The sequence below is a fragment of the Cygnus olor genome, chromosome 3 (assembly GCF_009769625.2).
Source record: "Cygnus olor isolate bCygOlo1 chromosome 3, bCygOlo1.pri.v2, whole genome shotgun sequence".
Taxonomy (NCBI): domain Eukaryota; kingdom Metazoa; phylum Chordata; class Aves; order Anseriformes; family Anatidae; genus Cygnus; species Cygnus olor.
This window is the reverse complement of record NC_049171.1, coordinates 80,079,787-80,096,250: the sequence shown is the minus strand read 5'-3', so window position 1 is coordinate 80,096,250 and position 16,464 is coordinate 80,079,787. Positions and strand designations below refer to the sequence as shown.

At 53.5% G+C, this 16,464-nt stretch overlaps 1 protein-coding gene across 1 annotated transcript; it reads left to right on the top strand.

Moving 5' to 3' along the window:
• Window positions 1-8,893: 8,893 nt before the first annotated feature.
• Window positions 8,894-14,152, top strand: IRF2BP2 (interferon regulatory factor 2 binding protein 2). The gene is made up of 2 exons (XM_040552706.1): window positions 8,894-10,276; window positions 10,541-14,152. Exons 1-2 carry the CDS (start codon window positions 9,226-9,228, stop codon window positions 11,254-11,256), a joined length of 1,767 nt encoding a protein of 588 aa, XP_040408640.1. The 5' UTR covers window positions 8,894-9,225; the 3' UTR covers window positions 11,257-14,152.
• Window positions 14,153-16,464: the final 2,312 nt, after the last annotated feature.

The window sequence follows — 16,464 nt, the reverse complement described above, 5'->3', positions numbered from 1 at the left end:
GTGCCACAACCCTTGCTCATGTGAGTAGTCTCTAGTCATCTGAGTGGTCACAGCTAACAGCCAGGTGCGGCTGCTTTCCATACGGGCAGCAGCAGCCCGGAGCACGCAGAGCTGTCGTGGCCCTCTTGCAGAAGGGGCTTCTGAACAGAAACAGAAAGTTCAATAGCAGAAGTTTTTTTTTTTTCTCCTTCTTGCCAAAAACTCTTCCTAGGTTTTCCTTACAAAGATGCTGCCTGCCTTGGGCGCTTCAGGAAGGCTGGAAAATTCAGCCAATCTTTCCCTTTATGTTAATTGCGCTGACCCAAATGGTAACAGGGCACAAAAGGCCATGCTGACTTCATGCATTGTTACGAGACACTTTCCCTTGCATATTTGAATCTGTTTACTTAATCTTCCAGGCCTTTATCCATGAATATTAAATTCCTTGATCACTATGCATTAGGAGTCATCTTTGCACCATCTGTTTGTGTTTGTCATCTAACCCTCGTAAATAATAAAATGTACTTTGTTCTCAAGTTCACGAATCCTAGCAGGAGAGCGATTACCAAGGAGGAAAAGTACTGTGTGAAGCTATTGGCAGCCACAGGACTCTGGTTTAGCTCCCTATCTCCTGCCTGCCCTCTGGGAGACGAATGCACCAAGTCACAGGTTTCCTATTGTTCTTTGCATTGGCCTATTTCTGCCGCCAATGCATTCGCCACTATAATACAGTCATTAAACTACAGCCAGAGCCTGCCCTGAGGGGTGATCGTTAACCTCTTTGGCTTCCTTGGAGTCCCAGAGGAGATGACTTAAGTCCACATCTCTGAAAATGGTGCAGAAAGCCTTGCCTACGCTTGCAAAGCAAGCTAATAGTGGAAGAGAAGGTGGGCTGCATCCTGGATGCCAGGGCACAGCCAAGAGGTACAACTGAGAGGCACACTTCACAAAAGGCTAGGCAAACAGCCAGGGAAAAATTGATAAAGCGCAGTGGCTATGATATAAAATTAATACTTAGAGGGAGCTCTGGCTGAAAACTGTATGCAACAGCGAATATGCCTCATGTTACTGAGGTTCAGTTTTGACTTTATCCACGGAGACAGAGGTGGGTTTTACCTTGGAGAGAGGTCCACGGCTGCAGATGCCCGGTGAGCGTGCCTCGCGTGCCTGGTACCTTCCTGCACTGAGGAGAGGCGCACCTTGCACCAGGCTTGGGATCACGTACATTGCCTGAGGATTTGCCTCTTGGTGCTCTTGCAAATGAACCTGTATGTCAGGCAGCTATCAGCAAGCACCCAGGTTGTTGTAAGCCTACTTAAAACCTAATGGAGTTGGTTAAAGAAGGGATAATTTAGGAGATGATACAGGATCGTATTGTATCTATCTGATGTGTTGGTAGCGACAAATTTGGGCAAGAAAAAATCGTTGCCAAGTATTTGCTTAACTGGAAGAGTTATCTGGGCTTGGACAAGATACCACTTGCCACTCTGCTCAGCCTTGCAAACATCCTACAGGAGGAGGTTACCTATTAAGTGATAGACAATAGATCTTGTTAATTGTTAGAGCATTATGACCTTAGACTTTGCCCAGGTATTTAATAACACCATCTGCTGTCTAGCTCTGCAATACTATTATTTTTACATGAGGATTGCTCTTCTTGCTTCACAAACAAGGCTGTAATAACAGTGCTAAACGAGAGCAGAGCAGCATGGTACTTAAACCTTACAGTCCAAGTAAAACATGCGGGAGGTGCAGCTCGCCCCGAATTTCCAGACGTATTGTCTCCAGTCCGGAGCCCTGATCTGCTGCCGGCTGAGGAGCTGCAATCCAGCCTCGTGGGCTGCACTCAGGAAAAGCTCTCGTCTCGCCTCAGAAAGAGCCAGGAGTGAAATCCTGTGCAGGCTGCCTGCTGCTCTTGTTGCTGTTTTCTTCTCCAAAACGACAACAGCAATGGCCCACCGGCCACGAGTTAGGAGTCACCATGCCTCCAGACCTCTCTCTCATTAATAACCTGCTTTCCCAGCACATGCATTTATCTCCAAATAATCACATTTATCTTGTTTTATATCTGTAGCTATAAAGGGTCCAGTGCAGACAGTGATGTGATTTTTGGCTCCGTCTTCTTAGACGATTTTGGGTAGGGAAGAAATGAGCACTTTTCTCGATGCAGTCGGTGTCCTCCATGCAGTGCTTCCCACTGCCTCTTGCAGCCCGATGTTTCATTTAATGGCATCCACCTGAACCTGAACCTACTGAATTCAGTGACAGAAGTCCCATCAGCCGAGGTGAGTCGGTCTCTCACCCTGTAGTGATGCAATTTTTGGGAACACGGTCTTCTCTTTCTAATGAAGAGAAGCTGAAACCCAGTAGCTGGTGAGCTGCCAGGTTATGGAGAAAACACCGGAGGTGTGAACACGAAGCGCTCAGAAAAACAAGGCAAGGAGAAAGAACCCCGGCTGTACTTCAAATTAAAAACTGCACTTTTGCACTGGGGATTTTTTTATTTATTTTTTGTTTCATTGTACTGCTTATTGGGGCCTGGCACTGTGGCATATGCACGAGGCATGCAGTGATCACGAACCCCACGCTCTCCTGCTCCGTTCCTGCATCAGAGCTCAGAAGAAGAGAGCTTTCCTTGGCGCTCTGTTGCAACAGAGGGGTCAAATATGAAACCAAACATACGAATGCAATTAGGAGGCTATGTAAAATATGGGGGCTGGACGTCTTAACAGTGTCCGAGGCAGGCATGTCTTGACATGCTGTTGGTTAAAGAGGATTTTAAGTACTACAGGCTGTCGGCTGGTGTATCTGGTTACATCTGGAAAGAGCTTCTCAGTCTTTCGGTCATATTATTTTTCTGACATTTCAGGTGTATGTTTGATTCTGGAACTCCAGAGTACAGAAACATGCACAACTTTTTGAAATATGAGAAACTATCCTTCTGTTACCGATGCTAGATTTGGAAGAAGATGAGAAAAAGTCCAGATTCTTTGCATACTTGCCCTGTACCAATTCTGAAGCAAAGACGATTTTATGGATAGTTATATGTGCTATCTGGAGGTGAATACAGCAGGTTGTGATGTTTTCGGTTTTATTTTTTTTTTACCATTTGTAAACAGAGAAAGTGGTATGGTCATACTTTACATAGTTGCCTGGGGATTCTTGTTGCTTAACAAATGACAAGGGAATGTCTAAAATCAGTGTCAAATGTATCTCCTAAAACACATCCCTGCCCTTTGCCTACCATTTGCATTTTCTTTCAAACCTTTCCAAATTAAGTAGCAGGCAACCCCCCTGGCAACTAAAAGCATGTGTAAGGATGCAGAAAGCTTTAGAGCACATTTCCACACCCTGCTGAAACAGAATTCATCAGAAACACGTAACTCTGGGTGTAAAACAAAATTCAGAAGGAAGAGCCTTGATTGCATCAACCTGCTCCTTTCCCCCTTGGGCTAACTGCAGCCCTGGCACAAACTCAGGGGCTCAGTGGAGCAGCCCCTGGCAGCAGCTCGCCCACTGTGCTCACCACTGTCCTGAGATCAGAGGTGGTGAGTGCAGTCGGGTCTAGATGTGCCCTTCTTCTCCCAGCCCTCTCCCATTTAAAACATTGTCCTGCTTCAGCAGCATGGTACAAACCTAGGCTGAAGCTCACATGATGCCAGGGAGGGTTTGTGCAGGCATAAATGTGATGGCAGTTGCTTAAAATGAATCGTATCCCCCCAGACTGAAGCACAGATGGGATATATACCTCCCTTGTACATACCTGCATGCTGCGTGCAAATTTCCCAGACTTTTATAAGATAGATTCTGTGGGCACAGACACAAGTGCGTGCATGCACACACACACACACACACGCAGTCTGTTTTATACCAGTTGGAAAGAGGCTGGATAAGAAAGAACAACAAAGAAAAAAATCACGCTCACAATCAAATGTTTTCACAGCCCCTCTCTTGGGTGGTGATTTAGCCCGGCATTATGTAAGATCTCACAAAAGCTGTATAACATAACTATTTTAAGGAAGAATGTTAATTGAAGGCTGAGTCAGGCTGCAGCTAGTACAGAGATGTTTTTGAGAAACTCGTACCCTTTTTCATTTCGTCTGTATTTTTTCCACTTAATTACAACGTGTGCGGAACTGCGTTTAACAATAATAGTAACTTGCAGAGGGAAAATGGATGATGAAGGCAATTGCCCTCTTGCCTCTGGATCAGCAATTGAAGCCCATCCCGGGACCTTGCTACTCAGTGGTTATCATCCCCTGACAGCTGCACGGGGCCAGGTGGGAGGTGAATCAGGGGGCTTTCATCTGGCCCAGGGACCAGTCCTTGCAGCCGTTTTCCCACACTGCCGCTCTCCCCAGGGCATGTGGAGGTGCCTGCCCATGTCCTCCGCCTCCGACGGGCTCCACCAGCAGAGCAAGGAGCTGAGAGGCAGCTGCTGGGATTGTGATGCATCGAGGGGAGACAGAGAGAGGGGTGCTGAGGGATGCCTGGCTGGCATCCCCAAGACAGAGGGCAGGTGGTGAGACCCCTGAATCGGCAGCAAGCGGTGGCTGCACCAGCACAGGCAGCTGCTCCTCGAGCATGACGCACCCTGGCAGCTCCCATTACCGAGATGACTGGTCCTTGGTCCCAAATCCAGCCCCATCTGGGAGACGAGGTGATCAGCAAGCCCCAGCCCTTGGCAAGTTGCTTTAATGATCGAAATCCGGAGGAGGAGACGGAGTTTAATTGCCGGTTCTAGCACGGGCGCATGGGTTATTAATTTTGCTGCAGTTCTTTTTATCACACAACAATTCAGTTGTGCTTCCTGGCAGGCACCTCCTTCTGGAGCCCAATGTGAGTGATTGGGCAGGAAGGATGTAGGTGTAGGAAAGGGATGTGTTTGAGTTTTTGGGCTCCTTTGGGCTCACCCAACGGGGTTGGAGGGTGATAATGGGGGCCCAGAAACAAACTTCATCCGCGTTTTATGGTTCCTCAGATTTGGGTACACTTCTGTTAAGTCCATTTATGTAGCAAAATTGAGATATTATGGCTGCAATGACTGGCCGTGCGGAAACCCCAAGGTCTGCAGCACCAAAATTCACCTTTCCATGTGTCTCAAGCCAGCACTGCTCCAGCACAACCCCAAACCACCACGTGGGCATCTGCAGAGGCACAGAGGCCCCAGGGATGTCTGTCTGTCCTGGCGGCCCAGTGGGGACCTGTCAGCCAGTGCTGCCAGCACTGACCTGCTGCAGTGGGGGAACACCTTGGCAATGCTCCTGTGCTGAGAACAGCTCACAGCTCTGGCCTGGGCTGTGGGAAGGACTGGGCCTTGATTTTATTTCATGTGAGAAATAAACTCCCCAGAAGTGGCAGAAAGCAACTGTGAGGCCAAGCTCCCCAAGCTGCCTGAGAAATGTTTTGGTGCATGTGTCCTGTGCGTCCTGTGCTTGCTTTGCTGAGGCAAAAAGCAAGGGAGTAAAGCACAGGCAGGGAAGGAGGCTTCGGCCAAAGGAGTTTCACAGACCTCCATCATTTTTCCAGCAGACGGTCTGTTCCCGCTCCTGTTGTGCAACGCTTCCCACCAAGTCCTTCTCCACGCCTGGTTTTCAGAGGGCGCCCGTCGAGCTGCAGCAAGCAGAGCTGCTCGCTGGTGTCGCCGAGGGGTCACGGCTCCCTGGCCTTCCTGTTTATTTAGGGCCGGGGTCGCCCGGCCGGCTGGCCATGCTGCGCACCCCGGGAAGCCCCCGGCCCGCACATTCCTGCCCCCCTCGCCCTCGCCGCAGACAATCGCCCATTGTGGCTCGCGGTGTCAATGGGATCGCCCGACATGCCTATTTACCATGCTGGGGAGAGCGGGCGGAAGCTTTTCCACATCAATTGCCCTTTCTTCTGGCATTTGGAAGTGTCCCTCTGAAGTTTTTATTTCTCTTCGGAGTGTAGTAACCTCTGAATTTCTCAAGTATTTCCATAATCTTTTCCTTGCCGTTTTTTTTCCACTGCTACTTGAAAAGAGGGCGTGAAGTCAACTGCTCAGTTAAAAACAGAACCGTTTCCTTTTTGTAAAAAAAAGCATACAATTTTTGCTCCAAATCGCCTGGGGTAGAGCCCACCAAGGCAGCAGAAGCTGCAGCACCCAGCCCCTTGCTCACAGCGCGACTCCCTGCTAACTAGCCCCAAACTCCTGGAGCAAAAATCACAGCAAAATAACCACAGGATGGCTTCGGGACCACCATCTATGTGAAAGAAGAACATCACCTGCGCTGCTGTTTGAATGGTACACCTCATAAACCGTACATAAATGGTGTGTGTGTGCTGTATGGGGGGGGGTTCTCTTTCAAAATGACATATTTCAAATGAAAATCAGATTTTTCAGTGTTTCTAAAATGGCCACCGGTAGCTTGCTGTTACAGACAAAAATGAGCAGCTGTCTACAAGCAAGAGATGGCAGCTGCTTGGTTTAGGGGCTCTTGAACGAGGGGACACGCGACCACTGCCACCAGTGGGAAGGGAAATGGGGCCCTGCAGGGAGGCAGGAGTGGGGAGCACAGCAAGACTTGTCTGCAGCCCAGCCCAAAATGCCAAAAAACACGGGGTGAGAAAGGGCACTTGGTGGCATTGGTGGCGGTGGCAGACGGAGCTCGTCTTGCCTGGCTCCAACTTCTCTCCTGTCCTTCCCCCAGCCACAACACGGGGCACAACCAGGACAGGACATGGGGCCAGGTCCCCACATGTGCTGTGCTGGGTGTCCTCAGCTGGGCACTGCCCCAGCCCTGCATGCCCCCAGGTCCCCCCAGGTGTCCTCCAGTGCTCACCGCTCCTATATATCCTATATATAGCCCTGCCGTGTCATCGCAAGGGGCGTTTTGCACAGATCAGGCACAACAGCATGGTTTCTGTTTCTAAAAAAAAATAAAAAAAAAGAAACAAATGCCCGATCTGTTTGATTCTTGTGCAGTAACTGCTGTAACAGCAGCTCTGAGGATTTTTTTTTTCTTTTGCGATTTGATACTTAAACCACATTTCCTACACCACTGTTTTTTATCGGCTTTTTGACATTGAGCTCTGTAACGGTTGCTTTTGCCTTTTCCACCAGAATGAATTCAAAGGCAGCGAATGCAGCAAACCGTACCGCTCGTCTCGGCTTTCCCAGCCAGCTAGTCTTCATCAGAAATAAAGTCAAATAAATACAGATCACATTTTCTGTCCTGCCACTGCTGAAAGCTTTGCTTTCTTCTTCTTCCCCTGCAGCCTGGGCTAGCATCGAGCTCTGCTCATGAGCTGCAATGTGCAAACACACAGCTTCTTGGCTTCCCACCAGTATATATAAATATATGTAATTTTTTCCTTCGGAGAACCTGGAGGCTAAAGCAAGAGGGCAAAGGAGTACGTGACTAAAACATCCAAACTTCCTCTTTCATAAGCCGTCACATGATGAAGTGCAATTACAATTCCTGCCTTGTCGCTGCCAATTGCAGGCGCATTGCCTCACCCGAGAAACCCGGCTTCTTCCCCGTGTGTCTGTGTGTGTGCGTCTCTGTGTGTGTGTGCAGAGGCAGCGATCGCTGCAGCCGCCTTGGCACGCCTCCAGCTCCGGGCTGGAGAAAGAGGGCAGTGGGTGGAAGACGAAAACAAGATCTGTTTACTTAGCATGCATGGATAAAGCGTCTTTCCAGCCGGGGAGAAGGAGGGGGGGGGGGAGAGAAGCAGCTTTACAGGACTTTGATGCAATGTGAAAGGAGGGCTGCTCGGCAAAACCGAGCCGCGTTAACCCCTGCAGCCCCGGGGTCACCCTACGTGGGGATGCACCCCGGGTCCCCCCCTGCCCCCGCAGACCCGTCCGCGCCGTCGGGCGGCCGCCGCCGTGTGCGGGAGGCAGCTCCCGGCCGGGCCCTGCGCCCCGCCGCCCCCCGGCGGCCGAGCACGTCGGAGCTTCCCCGGCCGGCCCCCGGCTGCCGCCTCCCTCCCCCGTAACCTACATAACGCCGTGGGAAGCGCGGCCGTGGCGGGGGGAGCAGCCTCCGACGCCTTTACCCCGCCGGGGCCGCACACGCGTGTCGGGATGCGCCCGGCGGGGGAGGCCTCGCCCGGCCTCGCCTCGCCTCCCGGGGCGAACGGGAAGAGCGGGCAGAGCCCCCGGTGCCTGCCCCCTGCCTCCCCGCGTTTCGGTGTGCAAGCAGGAAAATGTCCGCTTTATATATATATATATATATATATATATATATATATATATATATATATATATTTGGGGGGGGGGGGGGGAGGACGCGGCGTTTGCGCCAGTTTCGCTGCTCTCGCACCAGGGACCCGATGGTTTGTGGTTGGAAACGACAGGAAATCTAGAGTGTCCCGTTTCCTGCGCGAAATGACAACAGTTAGTAAAAATAAAGAAAGAAAGAAATGAAAAGGGGGCGATGGTGTTATTTATTTACAGTGGTCCCCGCGCGGCCAACAAAGCCGGGCAGCCCCGGGGCCGGCCCCCGAGCGGCGGCGGTGCCCGGGACGAGAGCGGTGACCGCCGCCGGGGCACGGGGCCCAGCGCCCGGAGCGCGCTCCCCGGCAGCCCCGGGGGGGGGGGCGGGGGCTCGGCGGCCCCCGGCGGCGGAGGAACCCCCGGGGCCGGGGCCGTGGCCGGGGCCGGGGCCGGTGCCGGGGGCGCGGGCAGGGGCCGGCGCCGGGAGCGCGGCGGCGGCGGCGGCGGGGCGGGGGCGCGCATCGCGCAGGCGCGTCCGGCACTGTCGAAGAATCGAGGCGGCGGCGCGCAGAGGCGGCGGTGGCGGCTGGAGCCCGGCACGGCACGGCGCCGCCGCCAGCCCCGGCCCCGGCCCCGGCCCCCGCGGCAGTCCCCGCCCCGCCCCGCCGCGCCGGCCCCCGCCGCCCCGCGCCGCCCCGTAGTAGCCAGCGAGCGGGGGAGCCGTGCGGGCGGCAGCGGCCGCAGCCCTGCGCCAGCCGCGCCGCGGAGATGCGCGTCCCCGCCGCGCTGTGAGCGCCGCCGGCGGAGACGGCGAGGGGAGCGGCGGCCCCCGCAGCGGCTCTGCCTGCCGGGGCGCCCCCCGCGCCCCGCGGCAGCGCTCGGAAGAGGAAGGCGAGGGGGAGGGGGCCGGGCGGACCGTCCCGCTGCGCCCCAGCCGCCCCGTCGGGTCTCCGGTGGCGAGAGGAGGCGGCGGCGGAGGAGGAGGAGGAGGAGGAGGAGGCGGCGGCGGCCGGAGCCGGAGCCGGAGCCGGAGCGGGGGGCGCTCGCCGCTGCCCCGGGGCCGGGACATGTCGTCGGCGGCGGTGGCGGCTGCTTCCCGCAGGCAGTCGTGCTACCTGTGCGACCTGCCCCGCATGCCCTGGGCCATGATCTGGGACTTCACCGAGCCCGTGTGCCGGGGCTGCGTCAACTACGAGGGCGCCGACCGCGTGGAGTTCGTCATCGACACGGCGCGGCAGCTGAAGCGGGCGCACGGCTGCTTCCCCGAGGGCCGGGCCCCGCCGCCGCCGCACGCCAAGCAGCCGCCGCTCTCCGCCAAGGAGCTCCTGGCGCAGCAGCAGCAGCAGCTCGGACACCCCGCGGCCGCGGCGGCGGCGGCGGCGGCGGCGGCCGAGGCGGCGGCGCGGCCCCCGCCGCAGCCCCTGGAGCGCTACCCGCTGGCGGCCGAGCGGCCGCCGCCCCGCCTGGGCGCCGAGTACGGCGGCGGCCGGCAGGTGAACGGCATCCTGGTGCCCAACGGCTTCCCCAAGCCCGAGGAGCCGCCCGAGCTCAACCGGCAGAGCCCCAACCCGCGGCGGACGCACGCCGTGCCGCCCACCCTGGTGCCGCTGGTGAACGGCGCCGGGCTCCCCGCCGCCATCGGCGGCCTGGGCAGCCGCGCCGCCGCCGCCGCCGCCTCGCTGGCCGCCATCTCGGCCGCGCCCGCCCCGCTGGCCGTGCCCGTGCCCCAGCAGCCGGCCGCGGCGGCGCAGGCGGCGGCGGCGGGGGGGCAGCCCGGCGAGCTGGGGCACAAGCGCCCCGGCTCCGTCTCCTCGTCGTCCTCCTCGTCGGGCGGCGGCGGCGCGGCGGGGGAGCACGACGGCGGCGCCAAGGAGAAGCGCGGCTCGGCCGAGAGCCTGCCGGCGGCGGCGGCGGCGGAGCTGGGCGCCGAGGGCAAGGGCCGAGCGGGCGGCGAGGAGTGGCTGGCCAAGCCCAAGACGGTGCGGGACACGCTGCTGGCCCTGCACCAGCACGGCGGGCACGCCGTGCCCCCCTTCGACAGCAAGTTCAAGAAGGAGCCGGGCATGGCGGGCGGCCGGCTGCTGGGCTACGAGACCAACGGGGCCGTGGCCAAGCCAGGTGAGGCGGCGGGGGCACCGGACATGGGCTGTGGGGTGGCACTGGGCTCGGCGTGGCTTTGGGCTCAGGGTGGCGTTGGGCACGGGGTAGCATTGGGCATGGGGTTGTATTGGGCACAGGATGGCTTTGCGCATGGATTGGCTTCAAGCACGCGGTGGCCAGGCATGCCCGCCAACGCCAACACCTGGACACTTTCACGGTGTTAGCTTTGCAGCTGCGATGCCTTCTAACCTTCCTCCTCCTCCTCTCTGCCTTGCTTTCCAGGAGCCCGGGCAGCCCGGAAGAGGAAGCCGTCCCCCGAGCCGGAGGGCGAGGCGGGACCCCCGAAGATCAACGGGGAGGCGCAGCCCTGGCTGCCGACCTCGTCGGAAGGGATGAAGATGCCGCTGACGGCCACCTCCTTCATGTCGCCCCCGCCGCCCACCGCCTCGCCCCACTCCAACCGGACCACGCCGCCCGAGGCGGCCCAGAATGGCCAGTCCCCCATGGCCGCGCTCATTTTGGTGGCGGACAATGCCGGGGGCAACCACGCCTCCAAAGAGGCCAACCAGGTCCACTCCACCACCAGGAGGAACAGCAGCAGCCCCCCCTCGCCCTCCGCCATGAACCAAAGAAGGCTGGGCCCCGGCAGGGAGGTGCCGGGCCAGGGGGCCAACGCGGCGGGCGGGCTGGAGCCCGTGCACCCCGCCAGCCTGCCGGACTCGTCCCTCGCCGCCAGCGTCCCGTTGTGTTGTACCCTGTGCCACGAGCGCCTGGAAGACACCCATTTTGTGCAGTGCCCCTCGGTCCCGTCCCACAAGTTCTGCTTCCCCTGCTCCCGGCAAAGCATCAAGCAGCAGGGAGCCAGCGGGGAGGTGTATTGTCCCAGCGGGGAGAAGTGTCCCCTGGTCGGCTCCAACGTCCCCTGGGCCTTCATGCAGGGGGAGATCGCCACCATTCTGGCCGGAGATGTGAAAGTCAAAAAGGAGAGAGACTCGTGACTTTGCCGGCCTCACGGCCCGACGCCACCTTTAACTCAAACTGCTTGAATTCTGTATATATCTATAAATATATATATATAAATATATATATATCTCCAAGACAAGGGAAATGTAGACTTCATAAACATGGCTGTATAATTTTGATTTTTTTGAATACATTGTGTTTCTATATTTTTTGAAGACAAAAGGTATGTACTTATTATAAAGGCATTTCTTCTAATTCTTCTCCTTTTTTTCCCCCCCTTTTTTGTTTCCCCCCTTTTTTTTTCTTCCCTTTTGTTATAGCAACTATTTGTTGTGCTTCCCTGGTGACAGTTACTGTTCAATGTAGGCTGTGACTTGCGCTGCTTTTTTTAGAGAGCACTTGGCAAACCAGAAATGCTTCTAGCTGTATTTGTATGCACTTGTTTCTTTTTTTTTCTTTTTTTTCCTTTTTTTTTTTTTTTAAATGCCAAATACACTTTCTGACATTGTAAAGATCGCCTTACTGTCTGTGATTCCTTATTCCTGGCCCCTGTTTCTGTAGAGCTGGTCGCATGCAGGCTCGGTCCGAGGTGGTTGGGGAGCAGCGTGGCTAGCCGTGGCGGGGACGCTCTTTGCCACCCCGCGAGCCAGGCAAGCGTAGGGAGCACGAGGGGTTTCTCCCAGAAACGGCTGTCTCGTGTTGCGGCGGCAGATCCGCCGGATCGAGTCCAAAATTCCTCAGTGTTTCTCAAGGGAAGTTTCCTTCGGAGTAGGATGTGGAGAGGTGTCTGAGAGGCGCTGTTGAGTTAGGGATTTCTGGGTTGGTTTGTTTTTGTTGTTCTTTTTTTTTTTTTTTTTCTTTTAAGGCAAAGTTGACCGCAGTTCACGTGATCAGTTGTAAGATTACAAAACTGCATTTGTTCACCAATTGCATACTATAACGTGGAATTTTGATAGACAACCTAATGACACGATTGGTGAATGCACCGACATAGCACTGCCATCTCTGAAGGTCTTCAGCGTCACTTAAGTTTTTTTTGTGTCTTTGGACAATGATGGGGATGTGGGGGAGAGACTGATTTTTTAAATTTTATTTTTAATTTTAATTTTCAGGTAGTGCAGGTGGACTTTGAGTTTGCTTATCAGTCACCTCTGGTGCTGTTGCTATTGTTACTATCGCTGACATGGTGTTTCCAAGTAGTGGCAGGTACAGTGTGGTACAATGACAGCAGTGACTGAGGTTCTGCCAGATTGCCTGCGGGCATATCAGTGACAGCCCAAATGTGGGTGGAGGAAACCTGTAATTTCCTTATTACGTGTGCTTGAAACAAACCTAATGCTATTCTTTGAAAATGAAAATATAAACTGGTTGAAATGAAAGCAATTAGGGCTTCACATCATGGCCACGGCCCTGCCTTTTAAGCTACTTTGGAGAACTCTTTTGTAAAGCCACTTCTTTCGATCACGCTTCTGCATCACCAAGCAGACTTCTAAAATCAATAAATCATTGGTTACTAGAAATAGTTGAGTCTTATAGTGATGTTTTTGTGCTGTTTATAGTTCGTTGGCAACACTGCAGCTGGACGAGCCCTTCTGTTGAGGTGTTTATAACTGGGTTATAAGTGGTTGTTTCTGAGCAAAGGGGTGGCCAGGTCGTCCCTTCCCTGGGACAGGCTATTAAACACTCTTGGTGCTAGAGGAGGAGGAGAAGGAGGAGGCAAAATTTGTTCAGCCGACTTTAATTTGAAGAATTTTGGGTGCTTTTGAGTCAACTGTTCTTATTGTGATAATGTTCAGACTGCAATTTAATGCAGAGTAGATCTTTTTTGGAAGACTTTTTTTCTCTCTCTCTCTCTAAAGAAATGGTCATTATTAGTATTTGAAGATCAGATCTGCACATGCACAGTAATTTTTTATGAAGTGTTTAATGAGCACACCCACTACATTGTGTTCCATATTACAGGTCAATGTAATATTAGATAAGACTTGCATGATAAACAAATTCATTGAGTCAATATTACGCTTTAAAACTTATACCTATAGTCAAGATTGGTGTCTTATGTAAACACATTTAGCCAATTTGAAGAAAACGCACATTATATATATATATATACCTATATATATACCTATATATATAAAAACTGTAAAGGATTCTTGGAACCACTATGATCTGTGTAAATGTGTATTTAGGCACTTTATTAAAAAAGAAAATGGATTTTGAGCTGATAGATGGTAACAAGTTCTTCAAAGTTGCTTGGCATAATACCTCCTGTGGTATGGAGCTCATGTTTTTGGTTAAGGTGGTATCCCTACTTTCAATCCAAAACCAAAAGTGAAACCCCGACACCTTTCTACAGAGGCCCCCCTTTTGTGCTATGGGGCGGCCTGGTGTGCAGCCTGGTGAGGGCTGGGCCTGCTCCTGACAAAGCAGGGCCTCGCTGGGGCCCAGTGACACCCCCATGACCGGGCCCAGGCCCGAAGGCCATGCACCCTCCTCCCAACATGGGCTCTGGCGGCTCCCCGGGGTGGAGGGGACGGCAGGAGGCCCCGTGCCCACAGCCCAGTGCCTGTGCTGGCTCAGCTGGCCCACAGGCCTCCTGCCTCCATTACGTCTAGTCCTGGTCACCGTGAAACCGCAGAAGTGCAAAAGGAAACAAAACATTCAGAATCTGAGGGTTTTCATGCATACCTTGTTTTTCTCAAATTCAGCATTGCTTTTTTCCTCTCTGTTGCTTTACTCAGTTACAATACCGGTGGATTCTCCATTTCTACCAGTTCACTCTTTCCTGGGCTACAGGCTTTTTTCTTCTTCCTTTTTTTTTCTCTTATTTTGAAATGCTTTAACTGCAACAGTGCTACTGTTAATATTACTTTTTAAACTTTTTAAAAGGTGATACTGTAATTTGTGTAGTATTAAAAGTGTTTTAATGAAGAACGTGTGATTTTTTTTTTCCCCAAACCCACTTTCATCCCATTTTTTAAAAGATCTGTATTTTTTGCTGGCAGGTCATCTGCATGGTGCTTTTGTTCATAGCTGATAAACTCCAATGTCGCAATTTTTACATATTTTTTTCCCACTCCTTGCACTAAATGCAGGAAACTAAGAGCTTTAAACACCTCTTGTGCTTTATATATATATATATATATAAAAGAAAAAAAAAGAAAGAAAAATCTATAGTTGCCTAAGTGCAATGTTTTGTTCTATTTTTTCAACTACTACTTCTGACATTTATTTGTAGATAGGCTGATGCACAGGGCAAGAGGCGGGGCGGGGCGCGGAGCCCCTGGGCGGGAAGGCGCAGCACAAGGGAGGCTTTGACAGCTTTTGTGGTGGCCTCAGGAAACCTGGTCTGTTTTGGAGCTCCCTTTTTAGATGTGCTGTAAACCAGGCCATGGCAACCGCGTGTTTTTATGAAGTAGCACTTAGGAAAAGGGTATAAATACATTTGAGAGTGCTCTCTAGTGGTTTATTATGTCAACAGAGCCCCTGGATCCTTTCCTTCTGTGCCCGGGCCAGACCCGCTCGCCCCGCTGGCGGGGTGGCCATGCTCAGTGGGATGCTGCTTGGGGACACCCTAGGGGGTGGCTCACCTGTGTGGTGGCACCCAGGCACCAGTGTGGCCACGCTGTGTGGTGGTTGGGTCTGGGTCTCTCAGGGCATGGCTGCTGCTGGCACAGGAAAGCAGCATCTGCTAAGGGAAAATGCCGGACCGTAAAATTCGTGGCACCAGCAATGGCTGAGCTTGCGTGAACGGAGGCGTTCGTAGTCCTGACTGTTGCAGCCTCAGCTTCTCCAGAGCAGCAGCCAACAATTAGGTTGGAAAAGGCTTAGCCCTGAGCATGTTGTATTTCTCCTCCCAAAACGTTTGCATTTGGGTAGCTCCAGCTGGAGCAATTGAAAAATAATTCTTAAAAAAGCCCTTCCCCAACGTGGACTTGGCTTGTTTAGGCACCACAATCCAGTTGGGGATAAACTACAACTTCAAGCCTGCACTCCAAGAGATAATGAGGCGAGTTAAAAAAAAATAAAAATCGCTCAAAACATGTTTTTTTTCCTGAACGCGGCAATTAAAACAGAAAGTGCATCTGGGCAACAAATACATAGCTTCATTTTCTGACGCTGGTGACTACCGCGGGGTGGCACCTCCCATGCGATGGCTGGGCTGGTCCCACAGATGACATGTGGGCCACCAGGACTCCTGAGTCACCCTCCTTCCCTCCTCCTTTGTTCCCAGGAGCGGGACCGCCTTTCCTCTGCGGCCGAGGTCAGGCTGCGCAGCAGATGAATGGAGGCATGTTCACCCGCTGCATCACTGCTCAACGGGGCTGCAGCCCTGATGTAACTCTTTCACTGCCTTCGGGCAGCTGCTGCAGCACGCCCTGGGCTTGTGGTTCATACTTGAATTGCTCGCAGCCCCCTAGATGCTCGTGGATGCTCAAGAAGCCTTCCTTCTGGGAAATAAGAAACACAGATGTCTAGCATAGGATATTTGGAGATTTCCTAAGTGCATGTTAGGGTCCGTACTCTCGTCTTGTTTGATTGGCATAGGTGTGCTGGAGCCTGCTGGATGGAGCGATAACCACATGGTTATTTTTACACACACTTCAACCAAATTTGCTTTTCTTTCTGCTGCTCGAGAGACATTTTTGTAGAGATTGGTCTAGCAGAGTAAATGCCAAACCTCCAAATGCTGCATCAGGTGGAAGCTCCGTGTACCATGAGCTCACGGAGACGCCAAGAGCAGCTGGAGCAAGCTTCCCGCTGCAGCCCACACCTCTTCCTCCCATTGCTGTTAACTCAGGAAACCCTGCAAGCAGCACCGCTGCCTGTCAGCCCCTGCCGCCCCCCAGGCAGCGGGGAGAACCCATCCTGCCCTGCATGGCCCCGGGACCCCCACCTCCCCAAGGGACAGAGGGCCGGGGCCAGGCACAGGAGCTCAGCAGCACAGTGGGGCTGCCCTGAGGGAATACGGAGGAGACTCTGGTTTTCCCGGAGACCTCAGCCTCTAAAGGAGGGCAGCTGCTGCTCACTCAGTACGGACTGGAAAAATGCAAAGTATGCATTTTCTTTTACCCTTTTCCACTACAAAACATTTACTCCCCCCCCCACCCCCCCACCCCGTGCCCTTTTTTTTTTTTTTTTGGCAACCATTTGAAAACAAACAGAAGATGAGTAAACAGAGATGAAAGGGGTTACTGGTTCACCAGGTCGCTCCCTCGCAGCTGGAGACAAGCCCTACTGCT

Coding starts and splice junctions, on each gene's coding strand:
- IRF2BP2 (XM_040552706.1), top strand. CDS start 9,226: ATGTCGTCGGCGGCGGTGGCGGCTGCTTCCCGCAGGCAGTCGTGCTAC. Junction 10,277..10,540: donor CGGGGCCGTGGCCAAGCCAG/GTGAGGCGGCGG, acceptor CTTGCTTTCCAG/GAGCCCGGGCAGCCCGGAAG.